The following is a 21,011-nucleotide window of genomic DNA, read 5'->3' as shown; positions in this document are numbered from 1 at the left end:
GTTGACACAGCATAGGTTTCTGACACAGAATGAATGTGTTCTAATGAACTTAAAATTTTTGTTTCTCTTAGAGCAATTCACTATGCTGTTGAATATTAATCCTCTCAAAAAAATGTTTGAAGAAATTTTCTTTTTTATTTATGAAATTTCAAATGAGAAAAATTGAACCCAATTTTTTTAATCACATCCCCCTTTCCCTTATTCCAAAACTAATCTCAATTAAAATTTCTAATGGAGTTTGCAACAATAACTACTCATTTAAATACATCATAAAATATTAAGATGTAAAAAAACTGCTTGTTATCACTGAATGGTAAAGATTATTTTAATTTATCAGTTGGTAGTAAAAAGTGAATATACATTGTATATTGTATATAACAAAGATTTAAGTTGATTCTGGACAAAGAAAGATAACTCCAATTAAAAAAAAATCTTGCTATTGCACAATATTTTGCAATTAGATATTTCTTGCTTACTATTCTGGACAAAGAAAGATAACTCTAATTAAAAAAAAATTTGATATTTCACAATATATTAGATTTGGTATATCAAAGAACCCCATTTATTCAATTTTTGATGAAATCAAACAAAGTTTAATTTTGGACCCCGATTTGGACCAACTTGAAAACTGGGCCAATAATCAAGAATCTAAGTACATTTTTAGATTCAGCATATCAAAGAACCTAACTGATTCATTTTTTGTCAAAATCAAACTAAGTTTAATTTTGGACCCTTTGGACCTTAATGTAGACCAATTTGAAAACGGGACCAAAAGTTAAGAATCTACATACACAGTCATGACAGTTAGATTCAGCATATCAAAGAACCCCAATTATTCAATTTTGATGAAATCAAACAAAAGTTTGATTTTGGACCCTTTGGGCCCCTTATTATGTTGGGACCAAAACTCCCAAAATCAAACCCAACCTTTCTTTTATGGCCATAAACCTTGTGTTTAAATTTCATAGATTTCTATTTACTTATACTAACGTTATGGTGCGAAAACCAAGAAAAATGCTTATTTGGGTCCCTTTTTGGCCCCTAATTCCTAAACTGTTGGGACCTAAACTCCCAAAATCAATACCAACCTTCCTTTTGTAGTCATTAACATTGTGTTTAAATTTCATTGATTTCTATTTACTTAAACTAATGTTATTGTGCGAAAACCAAGAATAATGCTTATTTGGGCCCTTTTTTGGCCCCTAATTCCTAAACTGTTGAGACCAAAACTCCCAAAATCAATCCCAACCGTTCTTTTGTGGTCATAAACCTTGTGTCAAAATTTCATAGATTTCTATTAACTTAAACTAAAGTTATAGTGCGAAAACCAAGAAAATGCTTATTTGGGCCCTTTTTGGCCCCTAATTCCTAAAATGTTGGGACCAAAACTCCCAAAATCAATACCAACCTTCCTTTTGTGGTCATAAACCTTGTGTTAAAATTTCATAGATTTCCATTCACTTTTACTAAAGTTAGAGTGCGAAAACTAAAAGTATTCGGACGCCGGACGACGATGACGACGACGACGACGACGACGACGACGACGACGACGACGCAGACGCCAACGTGATAGCAATATACGACGAAAATTTTTTCAAAATTTGCGGTCGTATAAAAACAGCAAAATTTCCTTAAAATTACATACTCAGGGGGAGCAACCCAACAACGGGTTGTCTGATTCATCTGAAAATTTCAGGGCAGATAGATCTTGACCTGGTAAACAATTTTACCCCATGTCAGATTTGCTCTAAATGCTTTGGTTTTTGAGTGATAAGCCAAAAACTGCATTTTACCCCTATGTTCTATTTTTAGCCATGGCGGCCATCTTGGTTTGTAGGCGGGGTCACGCCACACATTTTTTAAACTAGATACCCCAATGATGATTGTGGCCAAGTTTGGTTTAATTTGGCCCAGCAGTTTCAGATGAGAAGATTTTTGTAAAAGTTAACGACGACGGACGACGGACGACGCCGGACGCCGGACGCAAAGTGATGGGAAAAGCTCACTTGGCCCTTCGGGCCAGGTGAGCTAAAAAGAAAGTCATCAAACGATAATACTGTAAATTCAGAAATTATTCAGTGCATTTATTATTGCGAATTTGTCATTTTAGACTTAAATTCGATTTAAATTTTAAATGATTTTGCGAAAAGTCATGTTTAATTCATACAAAATATTTCAAAATGCGAGTTTAAATTATTGCGTTTGCAACTCTGTCGCAATTTTTGCAATAATTAAAACCTCGCAATAATTTCTGAATTTACAGTACATAAAGCATAAAATTTACAGAACCCTATCTCAATATAACAAGGAACAATAAATCTCCATTGTGCGCTTTATCATTAATAAAAGTCAATAACTAATATAGTATACTCCTGCTACATAATCAGGAAAGACATTTATTTTCATTATTTTATTTACAATATTTTACATCAACACTATTATTTAGTATCACATTAACAGTATTTATGACTTAAAATGAGCCATAGGATCGTCACTTCGTAAGTTTTTCATTCTCCATGCTTCCATTTCCTCTTCTGTTGGAACTATAGCCTCATACATACTATTGTATGGACGTTTTCTCTCATCTAGTTTTAATAACTCCTCTGCTTTCTTTCGATGCTCATCCTCCTTTGACAGCGCCTATAAAATAATGAAACAATCCATGAATGTCTAAATTATGATATAATCCTTGCATACTAAAGGTTGATCAGTTAGATCCTTTGCAATCATACCACATTTGCTCATTTGTTTTCATCCGATTCTCACAGTAAACATACAAATTTATTTGAGTTTAGGAAAAAAAAAACATTTGTGGATATTTAATAGTTGCATGGTTTTGTCAAAGTCTGAATACAAGCCTATAGAAGTTTGTACTTCATGGAACATTGAAATTCTTGCATCTCTTATACCCACGAAATCAATGAAAATTGGTATCCCACAAATAATGGTGAATCAATAGTATTATTTAATTAGAAATTTGCTTCATCTATCAGAAGTTTTATAAAATTTTGTGCTGTAAGATTAACAAAATTAGGTCCTATTGTTCAAAAAAGTGAAATTGAACAATTTATGTTGTACATTTTATAACCAGATGCTCCGCAGGGCGCAGCTTTATACGACCGCAGAGGTTGAACCCTGAACGGTTGGGGCAAGTATAAACGCAACATTCAAGCTGGACTCAACTCTAAATTTGGATTGTGATTAAATAGTTGACACAGCATAGGTTTCTGACACATAATGAATGTGGTCTAATGAACTTAATTTTTTTTTTGCCTTTGAGCAATTCACTATGCTGTTGAATATTAATCCTCTCAAAAAAATGTTTGAAGAAATTTTCTTTTTATTTATGAAATCTGAAATGAGAAAAATTTAACCCCCCCCATTTTTGTTTTTTCACATCCCCCTTTCCTTTATTCCAAAACTGATCTCAATTCAAATTTCTAATGGAGTTTGCAACAATAACTACTCATTTAAATACATATTAAAATGTAAAAAAAGTGCTTGTTATCATTGAATGGTAAAGATTGTTTTAATTTATCAGTTGGTAGTAAAAGTGAATATACATTGTATATTGTATAAAGCAATGATTTAAGTTGATTCAACTACTATTCTGGACAAAGAAAGATAACTCCAATTGAAAATATGAAAATTTCTTGCTATTGCACAATATTGTGCAATTAAATATTTCTTGCTATTGCACAATACTGTGCAATTGAAAATATTTGCTATTGCACAATGCTGTGCAATTGAAGATTTTTTGCTATTGCACAATACTGTGCAATTGAAAATTTCTTGCTATTGCACAATACTGTGCAATTGAAGATTTCTTGCTATTGGTGAATACTGTCCAATTGAAAATTTCTTGCTACAAATGTATTGCACAATACTTAATATAATAATTTTGGATCCTGATTTGGACCAACTTGAAAACTAGGCCCATAATCAAAAATCTAAGTACATGTTTAGATTCAGCATATCAAAAGAAGCCCAAGAATTCAATTTTTGTTAAAATCAAACTTAGTTTAATTTTGGACCCTTTGGACTTTAATGTAGACCAATTTGAAAACGGGACCAAAAATTAAGAATCTACATACACAGTTAGATTTGGCATATCAAAGAACCCCAATTATTCAATTTTTGATGAAATCAAACAGTTTAATTTTGGACCCCGATTTGGACCAACTTGAAAACTGGGCCAATAATCAAAAATCTAAGTAGATTTTTAGATTCAGCATATCAAAGAACCCCAAAGATTCAATTTTTGTTAAAATCAAAAAGTTTAATTTTGGACCCTTTGGACCTTAATGTAGACCAATTTTAAAACGGGACCAAAAATTAAGAATCTACATACACAGTTAGATTGGGCATATCAAGGAACCCCAATTATTCAATTTTTGATGAAATCAAACAAAGTTTAATTTTGGACCTTTTGGGCCCCTTATTCCTAAACTGTTGGGACCAAAACTTCCAAAATCAATCCTAACCTTCCTTGTATGGTCATCAACCTTGTGTTTAAATTTCAAAGATTTCTATTTACTTATACTAAAGTTATGGTGCGAAAACCAAGAAAAATGCTTATTTGGGCCCCTTTTTGGCCCCTAATTCCTAAACTGTTTGGACCTCAACTCCCAAAATCAATCCCATCCTTCCTTTTGTGGTCATAAACCTTGTGTTTAAATTTCATTGATTTCTATTTACTTATACTAAAGTTATTGTGCGAAAACCAAGAATAATGCTTATTTGGCCCTTTTTTGGCCCCTAATTCCTAAACTGTTGAAACCAAAACTCCCAAAATCAATCCTAATTTTCCTTTTGTGGTCATAAACCTTGTGTCAAAATTTCATAGATTTCTATTCACTTAAACTAAAGTTATAGTGCGAAAACCAAGAAAATGCTTATTTGGGCCCTTTTTGGCCCCTTATTCCTAAAATGTTGGGACCAAAACTTCCAAAATCAATCCCAACTTTCCTTTTGTGGTAATAAACCTTGTGTTAAAATTTCATAGATTTCTATTCACATTTACTAAAGTTAGAGTGCGAAAACTAAAAGTATTCGGACGACGACGACAACGACAACGCAGACAACGACGCCAAATTCATACCAATATACGTCCAAAATTTTTTCAATTTTTGCTGTCGTATAAAAAGCATTGACATCTTAAGGTGGTATCTAACACTACAGGGAGATAACTCTGTAAAATCAGCCAAACGTTTTAATTACGTTGCGTTGTTAAGAGAATATTAAGCTTCTCAATGATCAAAATTAGTGTTTGTCAAACTGCTATATAACCAGTGTAATTTTTCTGATAAAACGGTTGGTTCAAATTTTTTGAAATTTTTATATTTTTGTCAAAGGGTCAAAGTAAATACTTTGTAAAAAATTTATGAAAATTAAACGAGCCAAATTAATTTTAGTGAAAGTGTTAGGTACCACCTTAAAGGCCACAAAATAAGAATTTTAGTGAAAGTTCTACCATGATTTCAACTACATTTTGGCTCTAAAACAGAGCACAAGGTTTGACAAACAAATTCTACAAGTCAGATAGGTAATATGTGTGTTATCACAAACATAATTTCACAGGATTTTTGTTGTTGATGCATGAACTATGTGTTTCTTCTTCTATTTGGCAAACTATTATATATTGTGCATATTGCTAAAAAATTCATAAGGATTCCATGGAACCCAGTGTCTCGCCTACTCTTGCTGTTATCTATGTTTTCAGTGTGATAATGTTTTGTTGATCGGCGACAACAGAATGTAGGATTGCTATGTCTCACTTTTTGTAACAAAAGTCGCAGACTCAACAAAAATGGGGGAAAGAAATTAATTCAAATTTTCTTCAAGATACTATCTTTTGATTTTAAAAATTTGGTAAAAATCCAGGATGGTTTATGAATTGAATATATGTTTTAAAAACTTTAGCTGCACACTGTATGTAATGTAAACTGGAAGAACCAGATGCTCCACAGGGCGCAGCTTTATACGACTGCAGAGGTCGAACCCTTAACAGTTGGGGCAAGTATGGACATAACATTCAAGCTTGATACAGTTCTTAATTTGGATTGTGATTAAATAGTTGACACAGCAAAGGTTTCTGACACAGAATGAATGGTGTCTAATGAACTTAAAAAAAAATTTTTTTTTGCTTTTGAGCAATACACTATGCTGTTCAATATAAATCCCCTCAAAAAAAAAATATTTGAAGAAAAAATCTTTTTAATTTCTAAAATCTGAAATGAGAAAAATTTTACCCCCAGTTCCCCCCACCCCTCCCCAATTTTTGTTACCTCCCCCATCCCTTATTCCAAAAATAATCTTGTTTCAAATTTCTAATTAAGTGAAATTATTAAAAATATAAAATACCTAACTTACAATCATGGTTAAAATTAATATTAATTAACAGTAAATTCTAAAAATAAATTTACAGCTGCACATCTCAAGAAAAGTATCACTTCCTTTAACATAATTTTCAAGCAGTGTAAGGGAGGTAATCAAGTAATCAAACATATATATATATAACAGTATTCTTTAAATTTTAATTGGAATTGGAATACCTCCCTTTCACTACTTTTAAATTGTCTAAATTGTCCTTTAACCATAAAAACCTGTTTCCCCCCTTTTTTGCCCCTTATAACTTAATGATTTGATCCATTACCCTCTATAACCATCCCTTTGTAGTATGGAAACTTGTGGTATAGTTTCAGAGAGACTTATACACTTAAACACAAGTTATTGACTGAAAACTACAAAAATGCTTGTTTTTGGCCCATTTTTGTCCCTTAATTCCTTAACTGTTTGCCCCATAACCCTTAAAATAAATCCAAACCTTCTTCTTAATTGTATGAACATTGTGGTACAATTTCAGAGTACCAGTAATTGAAATACTTATTGTCCTGAAACTAGATAAATGTATGTTTTGGGCCCCTATGGGACCCTAATTCCTAAACCGATGGGACCATAACCCCCAAAATCAATCCCAACCTTCCTTTTGTGGTTATAAACATTGTGTTAAAATTTTACTGATTTCTATTTACTTATACTGAAATGATTATCAGGAAACCATCCGTTTTCGGACAACGACGACGTGATACCAATATATGAACGCAAAAGTTTTTGCGGTCATATAAAAACTAATTCCGTTTATAAGTAAAATACAGAAAAACAAAAAAAAAAACTTTTTTTTAAATTTCCATCTAGATACTAGGCTTTAATCATAAACAAGTTTCTGTGCAACATGTCCAAGATTGGTACAAATCCAGGATAGTTTAAGAAAATTATAAAAAAAAATTAAAAACTTGAACCACAACACGAATGGCAGAACAATTAAGTCCATTCATAACTAAAATATGAACAAACATAATTTTCTTCTTACAAAATTTTACTTCTGGATACTATCTGTACATGATCATAAACAAGCTTCTGTCCAAGTTTGGTAGAAATCCAGGATTGTTTAAGAAAGTTATTAAAATTTCAAAAACTTAACCTCAGAGTGAATATTTGTGGACGCCGCCCCTGACGGAATGTAGGATCACTATGTGTCACTTTTACGACAAAAGTGGCAGGCTCAAACAAAAAGCAAGCAAAGAAATAATCCTTTAAAACTTAGATAAAATCTATGGATGAGCTGTTGTTAAAAATAGACCGTCCTTGTGATTATCCTACCTTTTTCAATTTCTTTTGGTTTATCTTTCCTTCCTCCTCCGACTCTTCACTACTACTTTCTGATGAACTCTTCTTTTTATGTTTCTTGTGTTTATTCTTCTTCTTTTTCTTTTTTCTTTTCTTCCCATTCATTTTCTCTTGATGTTGCTGAAAGAATAATACATTTAGGTTACAGCCCTTACTTGTTACTTCCCTTAACATATATGTCATAACTACTGTAAATTCAGAAATTATTGCGATGATTTTATTATTGGGAAAAATGCAACAGGGTTATCATCGCAATAATTAAAACTCACATTTTGAATTTTTTTATGTGAATCAAACAGGGTTTGGAATATCTCAAATATTAAAATCGCATTTTAGTCTAAAATGACAAAGTCGCAATAATAAATGCACACAATAAATTCTGAATTTACAGTATTATTCACAAAGAAACTATTCTAGTTATAGGTAATTCTTTGTTTGTTATTTATAAAGCTGCAATCTGACTGCAAATTCTTAATTCTTTAAAAGAGTTATTACCTTCGTAGGAAGTATAACTGGGTATAAGAAGATGCGGTATGAGTACTACTGTTGATGAGACAACTCTTCACCCACGTCAAAATAACATAAAAAATGTAATGCACACTTGGTAATATTCAGTGTGCACCATATCTTTTATGTTATTTCTTCATAGATAGAAAGAAGAATGTGTCCATAGTACAGGGATACTATTATTTTCTATTTTCAGTGGACCGTGAAAATGGGGTAAAAACTCTAATTTGGCATTAAAATTAAAAAGATCATATCATAAGGAACATGTGTACTAAGTTTCAAATTGATTGGACTTCAACTTCATCAAAAACTACCTTGACCAAAAACTTTAACCTAAAACTAAAACCGGAAGTGGGACAGACAGACAAACTAACAGACACACAGACCAGAATACATAATGCCCACAAATGGGTCATAAAAATATTACACTCATTCCTTAAATACACTGAACAAATAAATTTCATCTTTGAAAGTTGAAATACTATTCTTACCTCTAATAATGATTTTTGAGGCTCTTCTTCTACAGGTGATTCATCTCCTTCCTCAATGGTCAATATCTCATTCTGTGGTAGAAATTTATTTTAATCAATATAGTGTAATAACAGAACAACACAAAACACATCTGTAAATATTGCGCAATTATCAATTTAGAATATAGTTAGGTGGTATCCATCCATGACACAAAATCAATACATGCACAGCAAACAATACAAAACATTAAAGCTATTCTTCATCTCTTGATCACAGTGAGTCCTTCAACAAGGAGCAAATACACTCTAATCAGAATAGGAGATTGGGCATGAAGTAGTGATGTGAATTTCATAAGCATGGCATACCAAGAAATTGCCCTAAAAATATTTAATTTTCTGCATAAAATGGTTTATAATTAATTTAGTGCCAGTCTTTGTTAGAATCAGGCAATTTAGGTAAAAATTAAAACATGATCAGAAAAAACCCACCGAGATAATCATGCTATTTAATACTAACCATCATATTGAGTTAAAAAGTATTAGTCTTTCGTTTCTGTGTGTCTGGTAATATCAAATAACTTGGTTAGAATGATAGCAAATTACAGAGTTATCTCCCCTTATTCGTTAATTTCTAGTGCATTTCAACCAAATTGTATCTTCTATTACCAGAGCAGAAAACAGAAATGAATATTATTTTTGTGCATAACTACATATTATGAACTAAAATCAATGTCAAATTGGGTGGGGTTTTTTGGTCATGTTTTCACCACTGCCTGATTCTTAGGCAGACTGGCACTTAATTAATTAAAATAATTAGTGTACGTCCAGTTGCATGCATATATATTACATGCAATCAATTTATGCATGTCGGAACAATTGTGATGATGACGAATTTCTTCCTATATTCGAACAATCTTATTAAAATATAAATCTGTGTCTTATTATGTCTATAACTTCGATGAACCAAAGCAAGTTAAATATTGACCTGTATTTAAATCCAATTGGTTCTCTTCTTCTTTTGGTATACAAAAGTCTATTCAACATTCGATGATTACATACTGTTGGAAAATGTGGACTAGTCTATTTACTTAACTTTTACCCCAATTTACACAACATGTATGTTTCTTTCTTATGTTCAATGTATACATGTATATATTTTAAATTGCGCTATAGTTCCGTAACTTTCTATCCAGGCGTATAAACAAATGGTCGACAAGTGCATACCGGTACATTTTTTAAAATCAATATTTCTGATATGTTCCAATTTGTCCTTCACTATTGGCAACGAGTATATACTTACATTTCCCAAATTTACCCTTGGAAAAATTATGTAAATAGATTTTTGTCTTATCACATCTTTTTTTTTGTATTATTTAGATTTTTTATAAATTATATACTTTACACCAATATTGTTATTTCTAAACAAGCGTATGAGTTTAGCAATGACTAGTATATCACTTTCGGACATGCAAGACAGAGATGTACATTATACACCTGATAGTTCAAAATGGAAAGTTGCAAGTTATTGGCCCAGTAGACTGATCAATACCCTCAGAAGTGAAACGATGCATGAACTTGCAAGCCGGACAGGAAATCGCTTGAATACCTGGACGTGTCACCTCATACCCCTCAGAATACCTTTGGGAGTAATACCTTTAGCCATGCTGTTGATCAGATGAGGGAAGATCCGAATTTATTTAAATTATGTTTATTACATAAAAAATTGTGAACAATTTAGATTTCGAAAACAATTTTCACGGAACACTTATTTATGATTTGAACTTTGAATTTTAACTAATTCCAATATAAACAGTTTAAAGCGACACACCATGATTATTAAAAAAATAATAACATTTTCCGTATCAAGTTAGTTAGTCGGATAAAACAAACGTTTGATTGACAAGATATCGACACGCAATTACGACTACATCAGGTTACTGTAGTTTTGGTCCTTTGTGGTTTATGAACGTTGAGGGTGACAAAATGGCTGCACGCAGAGAATTGATAATCTAAATTTAAAATTGATGGTGACCTCTTTTCTAGCAGAATAAAACTTTAATATCTATGAATTTGAGCCTTTTTATACAGAATTGACATAATATCAATTTTTGATTTTTTTGCAAAGATTCCCTTTAATTAAGTATGCAGAACTTTTTTTATATATATATACTGACCTGTGCTGCCTCTTTCCCTGCTTCTCCTGTACAGTATGATTCTTTGATGGTCGAATGACAACACTTGAATCCCCATTTTCCATTTGACCAAAAAGATCCCCATACACTCTGTAAATAAACAATAAAAAATTCAATATACTGATATACTGACTAAACATTTTAATTGACAACTTGCATTTTCCATTCAAATGTTGAAAGAGTGTCTACAATGAAGTATTTGTTTGCTATGCTGATTATGATTATAATTTGTGTTAAAACTCTTTCAAGGGCTTTCTACAGGTACCACATTTATATTGTCAATGATCCAACACAATCGGGTCAAGACCACATTAACCCAGTCAGATCAACATGTACACCTTGTAATCTTTCTATTAGAGAAATATTTTCCACCACAGAATCTCTTTTAATATGATATTTCTCTACTGCTAACATTTACACTTTAAATGTTTAAAAAGCTTGGCAAAATCTCAAATTTCAAATCACCATATTTAACTGCCTCAAGTTGAAATATATTGTATCACACACAAGACAGTCATGAAATTTACTGTGGATTCATTTACTTTTCGTGGGTACCAATTTTCGTGGATTGCAGAAAATTGGCCTTTTCGTGGATATGTAATTTCATGGTTTTGCAAATATCTGCATATGACCTGATAGAAAATTTGTACTTAGTTGAAAATTCTCTGCTCTATGGTCGGGTTGTTGTCTCTTTGACACATTCCCCATTTCCATTCTCAATTTTATTCAAATTCGTGGTTCACCTATACCAACGAAAACCACTAAAATTGGTTTCCAACAAATAATAATCAATCCACAGTATATATATTATTCAAGTGTAAGTAAGATTTATTGTTAATTTGTTCTCATCCTGAAAATGCATGAAATATTTGTCCCTGGACACAAAACAAACAATTATAAATCAATGAACACCTTATTAAAGAATCAAAACAAAATACCTACTGAATGATTATTAATATATACATCTTCTTCATATTTAGATCTAATAACAGGTTTCTCATTCCCTTTAATAATAGTTCCATGTCTAGAATATTCCACATAATCTTCCTGTAATAATATAGATAATGTGTCAATCTTTCATCTATCAAGGTACATAAATCCCATACTGTAGAAACATTAATTTTTGTGGTTTTGTCTCTATATAATATTTCATTGGGATTAAATTAGTATTTTCAATGTTGATCAAATTGTAAATAAATACTTTTAGTTATAATTGTTTTCAAGCATGATTTTTGTGTACATTGTAAACTTGCAAATTTTGATATTTTAGAAAACAATTGATTTTAGCCTGAAAGAATATGACATTCACCACAAAAGTATAAATTGTTGCCAAAATAAAAATTTCAAATCTTTGTTCAATTTTCTAATTTTATAAAAATCAACACCTCCTCCTTAAGATGTGACGTCACAATTTTTAACTGACACTGTCTAAAGAACATTGACTGACACTGTATAAAGAACTTAAACTGACACTGTCTTAAGAACTTAAAATGATACTGTCTAAATAACTTAAACTGACACTGTCTTAAGAACTTTAACTGACACTGTCTTAAGAACTTAAACTGACACTGTCTAAAGAAAATTAACTGACACTGTCTAAAAAACATTAACTGACACTGTCTAAAGATTTTTAACTGACACTGTCTAAAGATCTTTTAACTGACACTGTCTAAAGAACATTAACTGACACTGTCTAAAAAACATTAACTGACACTGTCTAAAGATTTTTAACTGACACTGTCTAAAGATCTTTTAACTGACACCGACTAAAGAACTTAAACTGACACTGTCTAAAGAACAGAATGGGAGGCAAAGCATGAACAGTTAAACGAATTTAGTGATTTCTCCTTTTGAGGATTATTCTAAAACTTTGGAGAACTAATTCTTGTGGATTTTCCTGTGTAAAGGTATACTGTAAATTAAAGTGATCAACAAAATATTAATTTAAAGTTGAAATTTGAATATCATAACAAACAATATTCCTCACAAATACAATATTTGATCAATCTAGGAAACAAATGTGTGCAAGAGTGCATTTAAATGTGTGATGGAGTGTATTTTGATGTGTGCAAGTGTATTTTGATGTATGCAAGAGTGTATTTTAATGTGTGCAAGAGTGTATTTTGATGTGTGCGAGTGTATTTTGGTGTGTGCAAGAGTGTATTTTGGTGTGTGTAAGAGTGTATTTTAATGTGTGCAAGAGTGTATTTTGATGTGTGTGAGTGTATTTTGGTGTGTGCAAGAGTGTATTTTGGTGTGTGCAAGAGTGTATTTTAGTGTGCAAGAGTGTATTTTGTTAAATGGGTTGACAATCACTTACTGTTTGTGCCATCAACAAGTGTTTAGGAGGGGCTTCCAAATGTTCCTCTCCACCATACTTGGCTAAAACACCCTCCTTTAAACTACTTTTAAAATCGTCTTTCCTCTTTTCTACTTCTTTGTTCAACATAGCTAACCGTGTAGGGTCTGCCTGCAGATGAACATCTGTTCCTGCCTCATAGGCATTCCATGCAAACACTGTCAACAGAGATAACATGTTTAAATATTTAAATTACTTTAAAGACAAATAATCTTAATTCCATGAATTAGTTTTTCTACATACATAAATCATAGTTTTGGTTGATTTTTATAATTCTAATATTTAATGGATAATTTTACTTGTATTTAGTCCTTTCTAGCTGAGTTCACAGCTATTTCTTTACTTAATTATCTAGCTTTGTTAAAGTTATCATATAAAAGAAGATCAATGTTTGAAATATTCACCAAAGCTTGCTAAATTATCATTGCTTTACAGCTAAAATTTTAAATGCTATGCATTATTCAATACATATATGATATACATCATCTAAGTATTCAGCAAAATTTTCTGTAGTAAAAATGTTTACCTTGATTTGATGCAAATTCAGCAGCATCACCAGAAAATCTTACAAAATTATCTCCTGTAAACTTCACCCTGAAAATATGAAATACAAATGTTCACCATCTGTTTTTTTTCTTTAAAGATATTTCTTCCACTATTAGAAAACAACTTTAATATGTGACCTTAAGATAAATGGAAGATAAACTGGCATTCCTTTTTTATTATTCAGAATCAATTTAAAACAACTTATAAATGCTTTTTATTACAGGAACTACCCAAAATTTGAATGCAAGTAGATTCTTTAAAAAAATAATTCAAAACAGAAGTATAGATAGTTTTCCATTGGCATATTTTGATTTTATGTTATAACCTTTCTTTTGGAGGTTGATATGCACTAGTTCCTTTATATATCAACAATATTAAACTTGTTATACTGACCACAAGACTTGAAGATGTTAGGACATTTTCATTTGATTAAGCCTTAAATATTTTGTCACAGAGATCTAGTAAGATCTAATATCAGACTTACTTGTACTAGTGTACATGTCAAAATTTAGTTTCCTAATAAAAAGAAAATCTATCTGTTGTTTGCAGACATACTGTTTTTGAGGAATTTTGCAAATTGCATTGTGTGGGAGGTGGCAATTTGATAAAGCCATGTGACATTGTCACTTGAAAAATACAACAAAATAATCTTATGAAGCTCATCAAGAAGAACATGCCTCATATTATGTACTATATATATATATATAATTTTATTTATAGTGCAACCTGATATAACATTTATTTTACATACACTGATACAAAGTCAATCAGTCAGCCTTCAAAGGCTTACGAAGCACTGTCAATTAATATCTATAATTTGCGCTAATATAGAAAATATGAAATTAATACATCAAAAACATTTTATAACAAGATTATTTAAATATCAAAATGAGAAAGTAACTGAGTTCTGATTTTTGAAATATTGAATATATAGTTTGACACTAGTTTACAGTCTGTAGTTAGCAATTTAATGAGTATTTCGTCATCAGAAAGAACGGAAAGGTCTATGTTGTTACGTTGCTGAAAGTCAGCGAAGGCATACTATAAAACTTACTCGGCTTGGTCTTTGCCTTGGAATGGATTTTCTCTCATAGATCTGGTTTTTGGATCATAGAATGCAGAGTTCACATCCAAATTGTATAAATACTACAAAATAGATCATATCATGTATTATCAAAAATAAAATATGTCTATTTTAGTTGTAATGTTAATGTACAATCATGTTATACTTTGAAAGAAATAATAATGTTGGGGAAGAAAATAAATTTTGAAAGAAATTATCACATGAATGAGTAAGATATCCATTTGCAATGTTTTATAGATCTATTGGTGCATGTAATGTCTACATCATCTATTAAACAACAACTTTAAATATAGATTCAATTATTCTAATTTTTTTACCGTATAGTGTTTTTTTAGGGGGTAAAATTTCATTGCATAAGGTATACGAAATATTTTGGCGGATTCAATGCCTTTGCATGTGCACTTATAAATTGGTGGAATTCATTTTGGCAATTTTGTTCCATCCACCATCTAAATTTACACCACACGAAAATTACCTGCTATACAGTATTTAATGGAAAATTTGATTATTACCTGATCCTTAACAGCAGAACACAGAATTTGTCTTTGAAAGTGGTATAAAACTCTAAGTCCTAAATATACAGTGCCCTGATAAGCTGATACTTAAGTTTCTAATATTTGCCTTAACCATGTAATCTCTCATACATTAATTTCCCAAAATTACCATAGCTTTGGATTCATTGATACATATATTTCTGACAAAAATTGTCTTACTTTTTTTTGTTACATGCAAAATATTCTGACAATTACCTTAGCTGTGTCTTCTCTGATACGTAAATTTCTGACTGTAATTCTCTGTTTGGTTTCAAATTTCTGACCAGGCATATCAATATGATCTGCATACTTGTCTTCATCATCACTGTCAATTTTCTTCAATTAAAAAAAAAGTTTTAGGCATTAAACATTGCCTACATATTCTTTTTATATAGGGGCAACAATAATGAAAGATGATACTTGAAAATCCGTTTGCTTGTTGTACTACTCTAATTAAGTGATATGTTTTATGTTAAGCAGATATAATCAATTTTCATATGTCAACCCTGAAGGTTTTTATGAAATAAACCTCCTTCTGAAAGTAAAAGATGCATATGGATTAAACTTAGGTCATATTAACCTAATTGTTGTCTATAAAGAGGAGATAATCCAATTTAATGGGGGTATGCAGATACTAAGTAAGAGTTACACAAATGCTTAACCAACTGAGAGTATTAATTTCAATGGAATTAAAAAGACCAAACAATTAGTAGAAAAAATGAACGTTTTAATAACAAACTGTTGATACAGAGATATGTCTTGCCTGTATGTTACTCCAAAACGATAATGCAAATGTTGAAATTTAAATACATTAACATGTAATCTAAACAAAACTTTCAAATTCAATGGACGATGACTGAGGTATGGGACCAATTAGTCTCTATAGAAATGAAATGTGCAAAAGCTTTAATATGTAAATGCTTACAAGATATCACTAACTTTCTTTTTATTAGGTTGCCCTAAACTTACCTGATAACAAACATTAACTATATTTTACATCGCTGTTGCCATCATTTGAAACATCAAAGCCTATGTCTGACAGGTGGGTCAAAAACTGACAGATAATTCTTAACAATTAATAGATGGAGGAAGATGTGGTATGAGACAACTCTCCATCCAAGTAACAATTTATAAAAGTAAACCATTATAGGTCAAGGTATGGCCTTCAACACGGAGAAACAAGCTATAAAGGGCCCCAAATATTACTAGTGTAAAACCATTCAAACGGGAAAACCAACGGTCTAATCTATATAAAAATGAGAAACGAGAAACACGTATGAACTAAATAACCAGACTACAATTCCTGTACATCAGATTAAGACTATTTAATAAAAGGAACTTCAATATCTAATATCTATAAATGTATATCTTGGTTACAAGATGCAAGTTTGTATAAATTTTTTGTACAAGTTATATAAGTATTTTGACACATAACTTTTTTCACCAGGATACAGATAGAAATAAGAACACCTCATTGTTTTAAATTATATTTGTGCTTTTCTCCTTTTACCAAAATCATATCCATAAAAAGTCTTTTTGTGTTCATAATTTTTTTTTGTATCAATGCTCATTATTAGACTGTATCATGAAGTGGAAATATAATAGAAATATGCCAAACAAACGACTGTGTGTGTGTACCATCCACTTGTGTTAAGCAGTTCATAAAACACTGATAACATGTACAAAATTTCTGTACAAATAATTTGAACAACATTACAATTTGCACACAACATATACAAATCATTACCAACTTACTTTTTCTGTTTTGTCTGAGTCTCCTTCCATTAATGACAAGTCTAAACTCTGTTCTTTTAATGTTCTTTTTGCCTGTAATATGTAATTATAAGGTATTGGTTATAAATATTTATCATTATAAGAACAAAAAAAATAATCTTTCAGTATTTTTCGATATATACATTCATTACATTGTATCAAAGGTGTTGGAAAATTTTTACAGAAAGGATATGGGGTCGAACAATGATATAATCAACATGAAAAATAAGAGTAAAGAAAAAATATAATACAGGAACAGAGCATTTATTGCTGATAATTGTTCTCATCCATATTTCTAAGCAATTTCTCTTCAATTACAGATATCCAAATGTTGGCAATCATTTGCTTTGTTTGTCCTATTAACTGTACAGATTTTATACATTATCTTAATTATTTGTCTCCCTAGAAGATAACATATAATCAAAACAAATTTCAATATGCTTACAATTACAATTTTTCTGCAATATATACCACTAGTCACACCAAAAAACATAATCCCTTTTTAAACACCATTTACATGACTATTTTGTAGTTCATAAAATAAAATGAACCAAAATGTAATTTGAAAAAAAGTCATTTTGTTCAGATGCTGTGTCTTAAATTTGTGGTTCTGCTCAGACAATTTACGTTGCATAACTGTAAATTCACCTCTTCAACGCGAGCAAACTCTTCGTGAATCTTTTTCTGATGTTCTTCAGGATCTAAGCCATTCCATCTATCACGCTTACTTTCGTAGCTAAAATCTATATTGGGTTGTAAATGTTCATCAGGTGCAATATCATCTCCTGTAAACTTAGCTCCTATCTTTCTTGGTCTCTGTGAGGATTAAAGGTTGCATGATTCAGATGTCTTAGATAGAATTTAGAAAATATTTCTATGTTTTCAATATTAAATACAAAAATGCAAAAGAATCGACAATTGAAACAGTAAAAACTTTTAAACAAGACATTTCAGAAAAGTTGTTCAGTTACCATTACAAAACATACATAAAAAAATCATAAAGCAAAATTCTGTTGGTTTAAATTAGAATTAAATACCATTATTTTCATGGTTATTGTGATAGTAAACTGGGATTTTTTTTAGTCATCTTTTATTTGTGATTTATCAAATGAATTTAAATTCGTGATTTCATACTGGCATTTAATTATGTACAGTCTTAGTCCGATGAGCATGATGAGTTTCAATTAAATATCTGCTGTAGTTTTATTTTTCACGGATTAGATTTACTAATATATATTTGTTACAACACAGTGAAGAATACAGAAAAATGTGTAATTATTACTTACTTCAAAACAATCTTTCTTTTGATGTGTCATAGAACCACAGTTCTGGCATGCTCCTTTTCTAAATTTTGTAGCTGTGGACCCCTATAATGTGTTATATAATAATTGAACTCAATCTGTAATGCTTTTCTTTATAAATTGACATAATTTTTAAAATTATTGAGTTCATGTTAGAGCAAAAGAATATAATCGCAAGATCTTTACAGATTTCTAATTTGTTATTTTTTAAAAAACTAATTCAGCCAATCATTGTTTTGCTCAACTTTTAAAAACATGATACACACAAATCATCAATTTCAATGAGAGAAATTTAACAAAATTATCAAAACTGCAAAATTCATTTTATATTCTAACCTTTTAATGTGACTGAATATGTATATATATGTTAAAGGAATATAAAATTGCCTTGTTGTTCCAAAAGCATTCAATTCTTTGATTATTTTATGAAAACTAAATACTGTAGAAACATAATTTTTGCGAGGTTTTGTAATTTTGTGCACAAATTTGATTTCATTGGAAATAAACTTTGTAGATTCTAGAATGTGATTGTAAAATTCTACATGTTCTATGTTGATTAAAATTTTGTTGAGGTTTTAATTTCGTGGATATTTTATGACATAAATGAAATATAAAACGCCCTAATGTTCTGCTTTAAGAGTGGATTTTTTTATACACATGTACCAGATAAACTAGTTTAGAAAATACCTGTTTAACTCCCCTTTTGTACCATGCTCCCACTTCAGATAACGGTTTCATTGTCTCTGGTTGAACTCTCTGATGCTTCAGTGTTGCTGCATCTACGCCATAATACCAAGGAGCTTGCATAATATACTGAGGAATGTGAGGATTTATTTCTCTAAAAAAACAAATAAGTATTTCATTTATTATGTTATAAATTATATATACCATACTGGTTTATTGTAGGAAAACATGAATATTGATTACTAAAAGCTTTCGAAAGAGAGAGAAAAGTGAGGCTTGTCACTCCTGTTTCGTAGATAGTCCAAATAAGTTTTATTTTTCCTTCAAAGTATGTATATTGTTTTTATCCTGCAGTTTCACTTTTATAATTGAAAGTATAGTTTTATATTTCTTAACAGTTGAACTTTAAATCTGAATTTTCAATATATATTGGACAAAATGTTCATCTAAAACTAAGAGTGTATACATTTATTACAGCATCATTTGACAATGGAGAAAATGAATAGATATACTTAAGATTAAGAAATATATTTTAAATCATCTAAAAGGAGGCTTCATTTTTGTCACTACTGGCATCACTGGAAACAACCTATATCTACATAATATCTCTGATCAAAGCATCTAGATTTTTTTAAAGTATGAATCCTTGATATCAGCATAAATTAAACTTACTTTCCTTCTTCATCCACCATGGCTGGAGCTGTTCCTGCCTTTCTTGCTTCCTCCAGCTCTTTCTGTTTCCTCCATTCCTCTCTGGACACTTTCTTTGGGAAGTCATCTTCTGTTTTGGCCAACTTTGCCACCGCAGAGGGTGGCAAATTCAATTGAAACGACATACTGCAGAGATGTTTTGTTAATCTACAAGAGAACTAATGATTGTTAGATGTTTAAAAATGTAAAGTATACTAAACGTTTTTGATAGTAATTATGTTCAACATTGTCAAGAAGACTACATATTGTACATGTTATCTAAAAATGATAGGCAGTCAAAAGGTTGTAACAATAAAGGACATTTAACTTTACACATGAAATTTAAAACAAGTATTTATCTGTGTGTTCTAAAATCTTATTTATAGGTAGCATTTTAAGCTTATGATGCTTATCTATAGAGAAAAAAAATGACATCAACAACAAATATCCAGTAAATGGTAAAAGCGTGATTTTAAAAGGTGAGTGCTTATGGGTAGTTGACAATTTTTTGGGATATTCAAACAAACTGCAGTTTTCATGGCCTGCTAGTTAATTTGTTAGAAATATGATTCATTGTTTTAAGTCGGTAGTCATTTTTTTCAAACCAAGTAGGTTCATGAATACAAGGACCAAGGAATGACGTTTAGTTTTTTTTAATGTACAGGTGATGGTGACAATTTTGTCTCTGTATTTTATAGTTTTTGTAAATGTCAGTTTAAGTTTAATTAATATTACATGTAGAGTCCAGACTTACGTTGAGGCTAAATAAATAATCTATCATATAATACATGTACATTTATAGCTTGCTTGATACATTTTTCAAATGCCTGAAATGGGGTACACATTCATTGATTTTATGTTTATTTCGACATTGAGAACAGGAAGTTACATCTGAAATATATGAAATCAATCAGTTTAACTGATGAGTGTATTAAGTAAAATATATATCCTTTACCTTTTTAAAATGGGTAAAATTTGTTTACATCTTCGCAAAAACCATTCGTGGAACGTTTTCGTCGCTTATGCTCATCACAAACACGCTTAGATCCATAGAAAAATGCGGTGTACCATGAGAAATGATCTTGTCAAAATAAAATAGAGCATAGCTTTTAAAAATGTGATACTTTTATTAATAATTTTATACTTTAAATGTTTGGTAATTCATAACTTTACTCAGAGCAAT

General features: G+C 30.6%; 1 protein-coding gene across 1 annotated transcript; it reads right to left on the bottom strand.

Moving 5' to 3' along the window:
• Positions 1 to 2,395: 2,395 nt before the first annotated feature.
• On the bottom strand, positions 2,396 to 20,915 carry LOC143072240 (pre-mRNA-splicing factor SLU7-like). Its single transcript, XM_076247084.1, has 15 exons — positions 20,784 to 20,915; positions 19,811 to 19,996; positions 19,142 to 19,292; positions 18,440 to 18,520; positions 17,802 to 17,969; positions 17,136 to 17,207; positions 15,597 to 15,716; positions 14,818 to 14,909; positions 13,744 to 13,811; positions 13,179 to 13,375; positions 11,801 to 11,905; positions 10,841 to 10,948; positions 8,688 to 8,759; positions 7,663 to 7,809; positions 2,396 to 2,640 (listed from the first exon to the last, which is right to left on the bottom strand). The coding sequence occupies exons 2-15, from the start codon at positions 19,972 to 19,974 to the stop codon at positions 2,464 to 2,466; spliced, it is 1,722 nt and encodes a 573-aa protein (XP_076103199.1). The 5' UTR covers positions 19,975 to 19,996; positions 20,784 to 20,915; the 3' UTR covers positions 2,396 to 2,463.
• Between the last annotated feature and the right edge of the window lie 96 nt (positions 20,916 to 21,011).

Source organism: Mytilus galloprovincialis, chromosome 4, assembly GCF_965363235.1.
Source record: "Mytilus galloprovincialis chromosome 4, xbMytGall1.hap1.1, whole genome shotgun sequence".
NCBI classification, from domain to species: Eukaryota; Metazoa; Mollusca; class Bivalvia; order Mytilida; family Mytilidae; genus Mytilus; species Mytilus galloprovincialis.
This window is presented reverse-complemented; position numbering and strand designations above follow the sequence as displayed.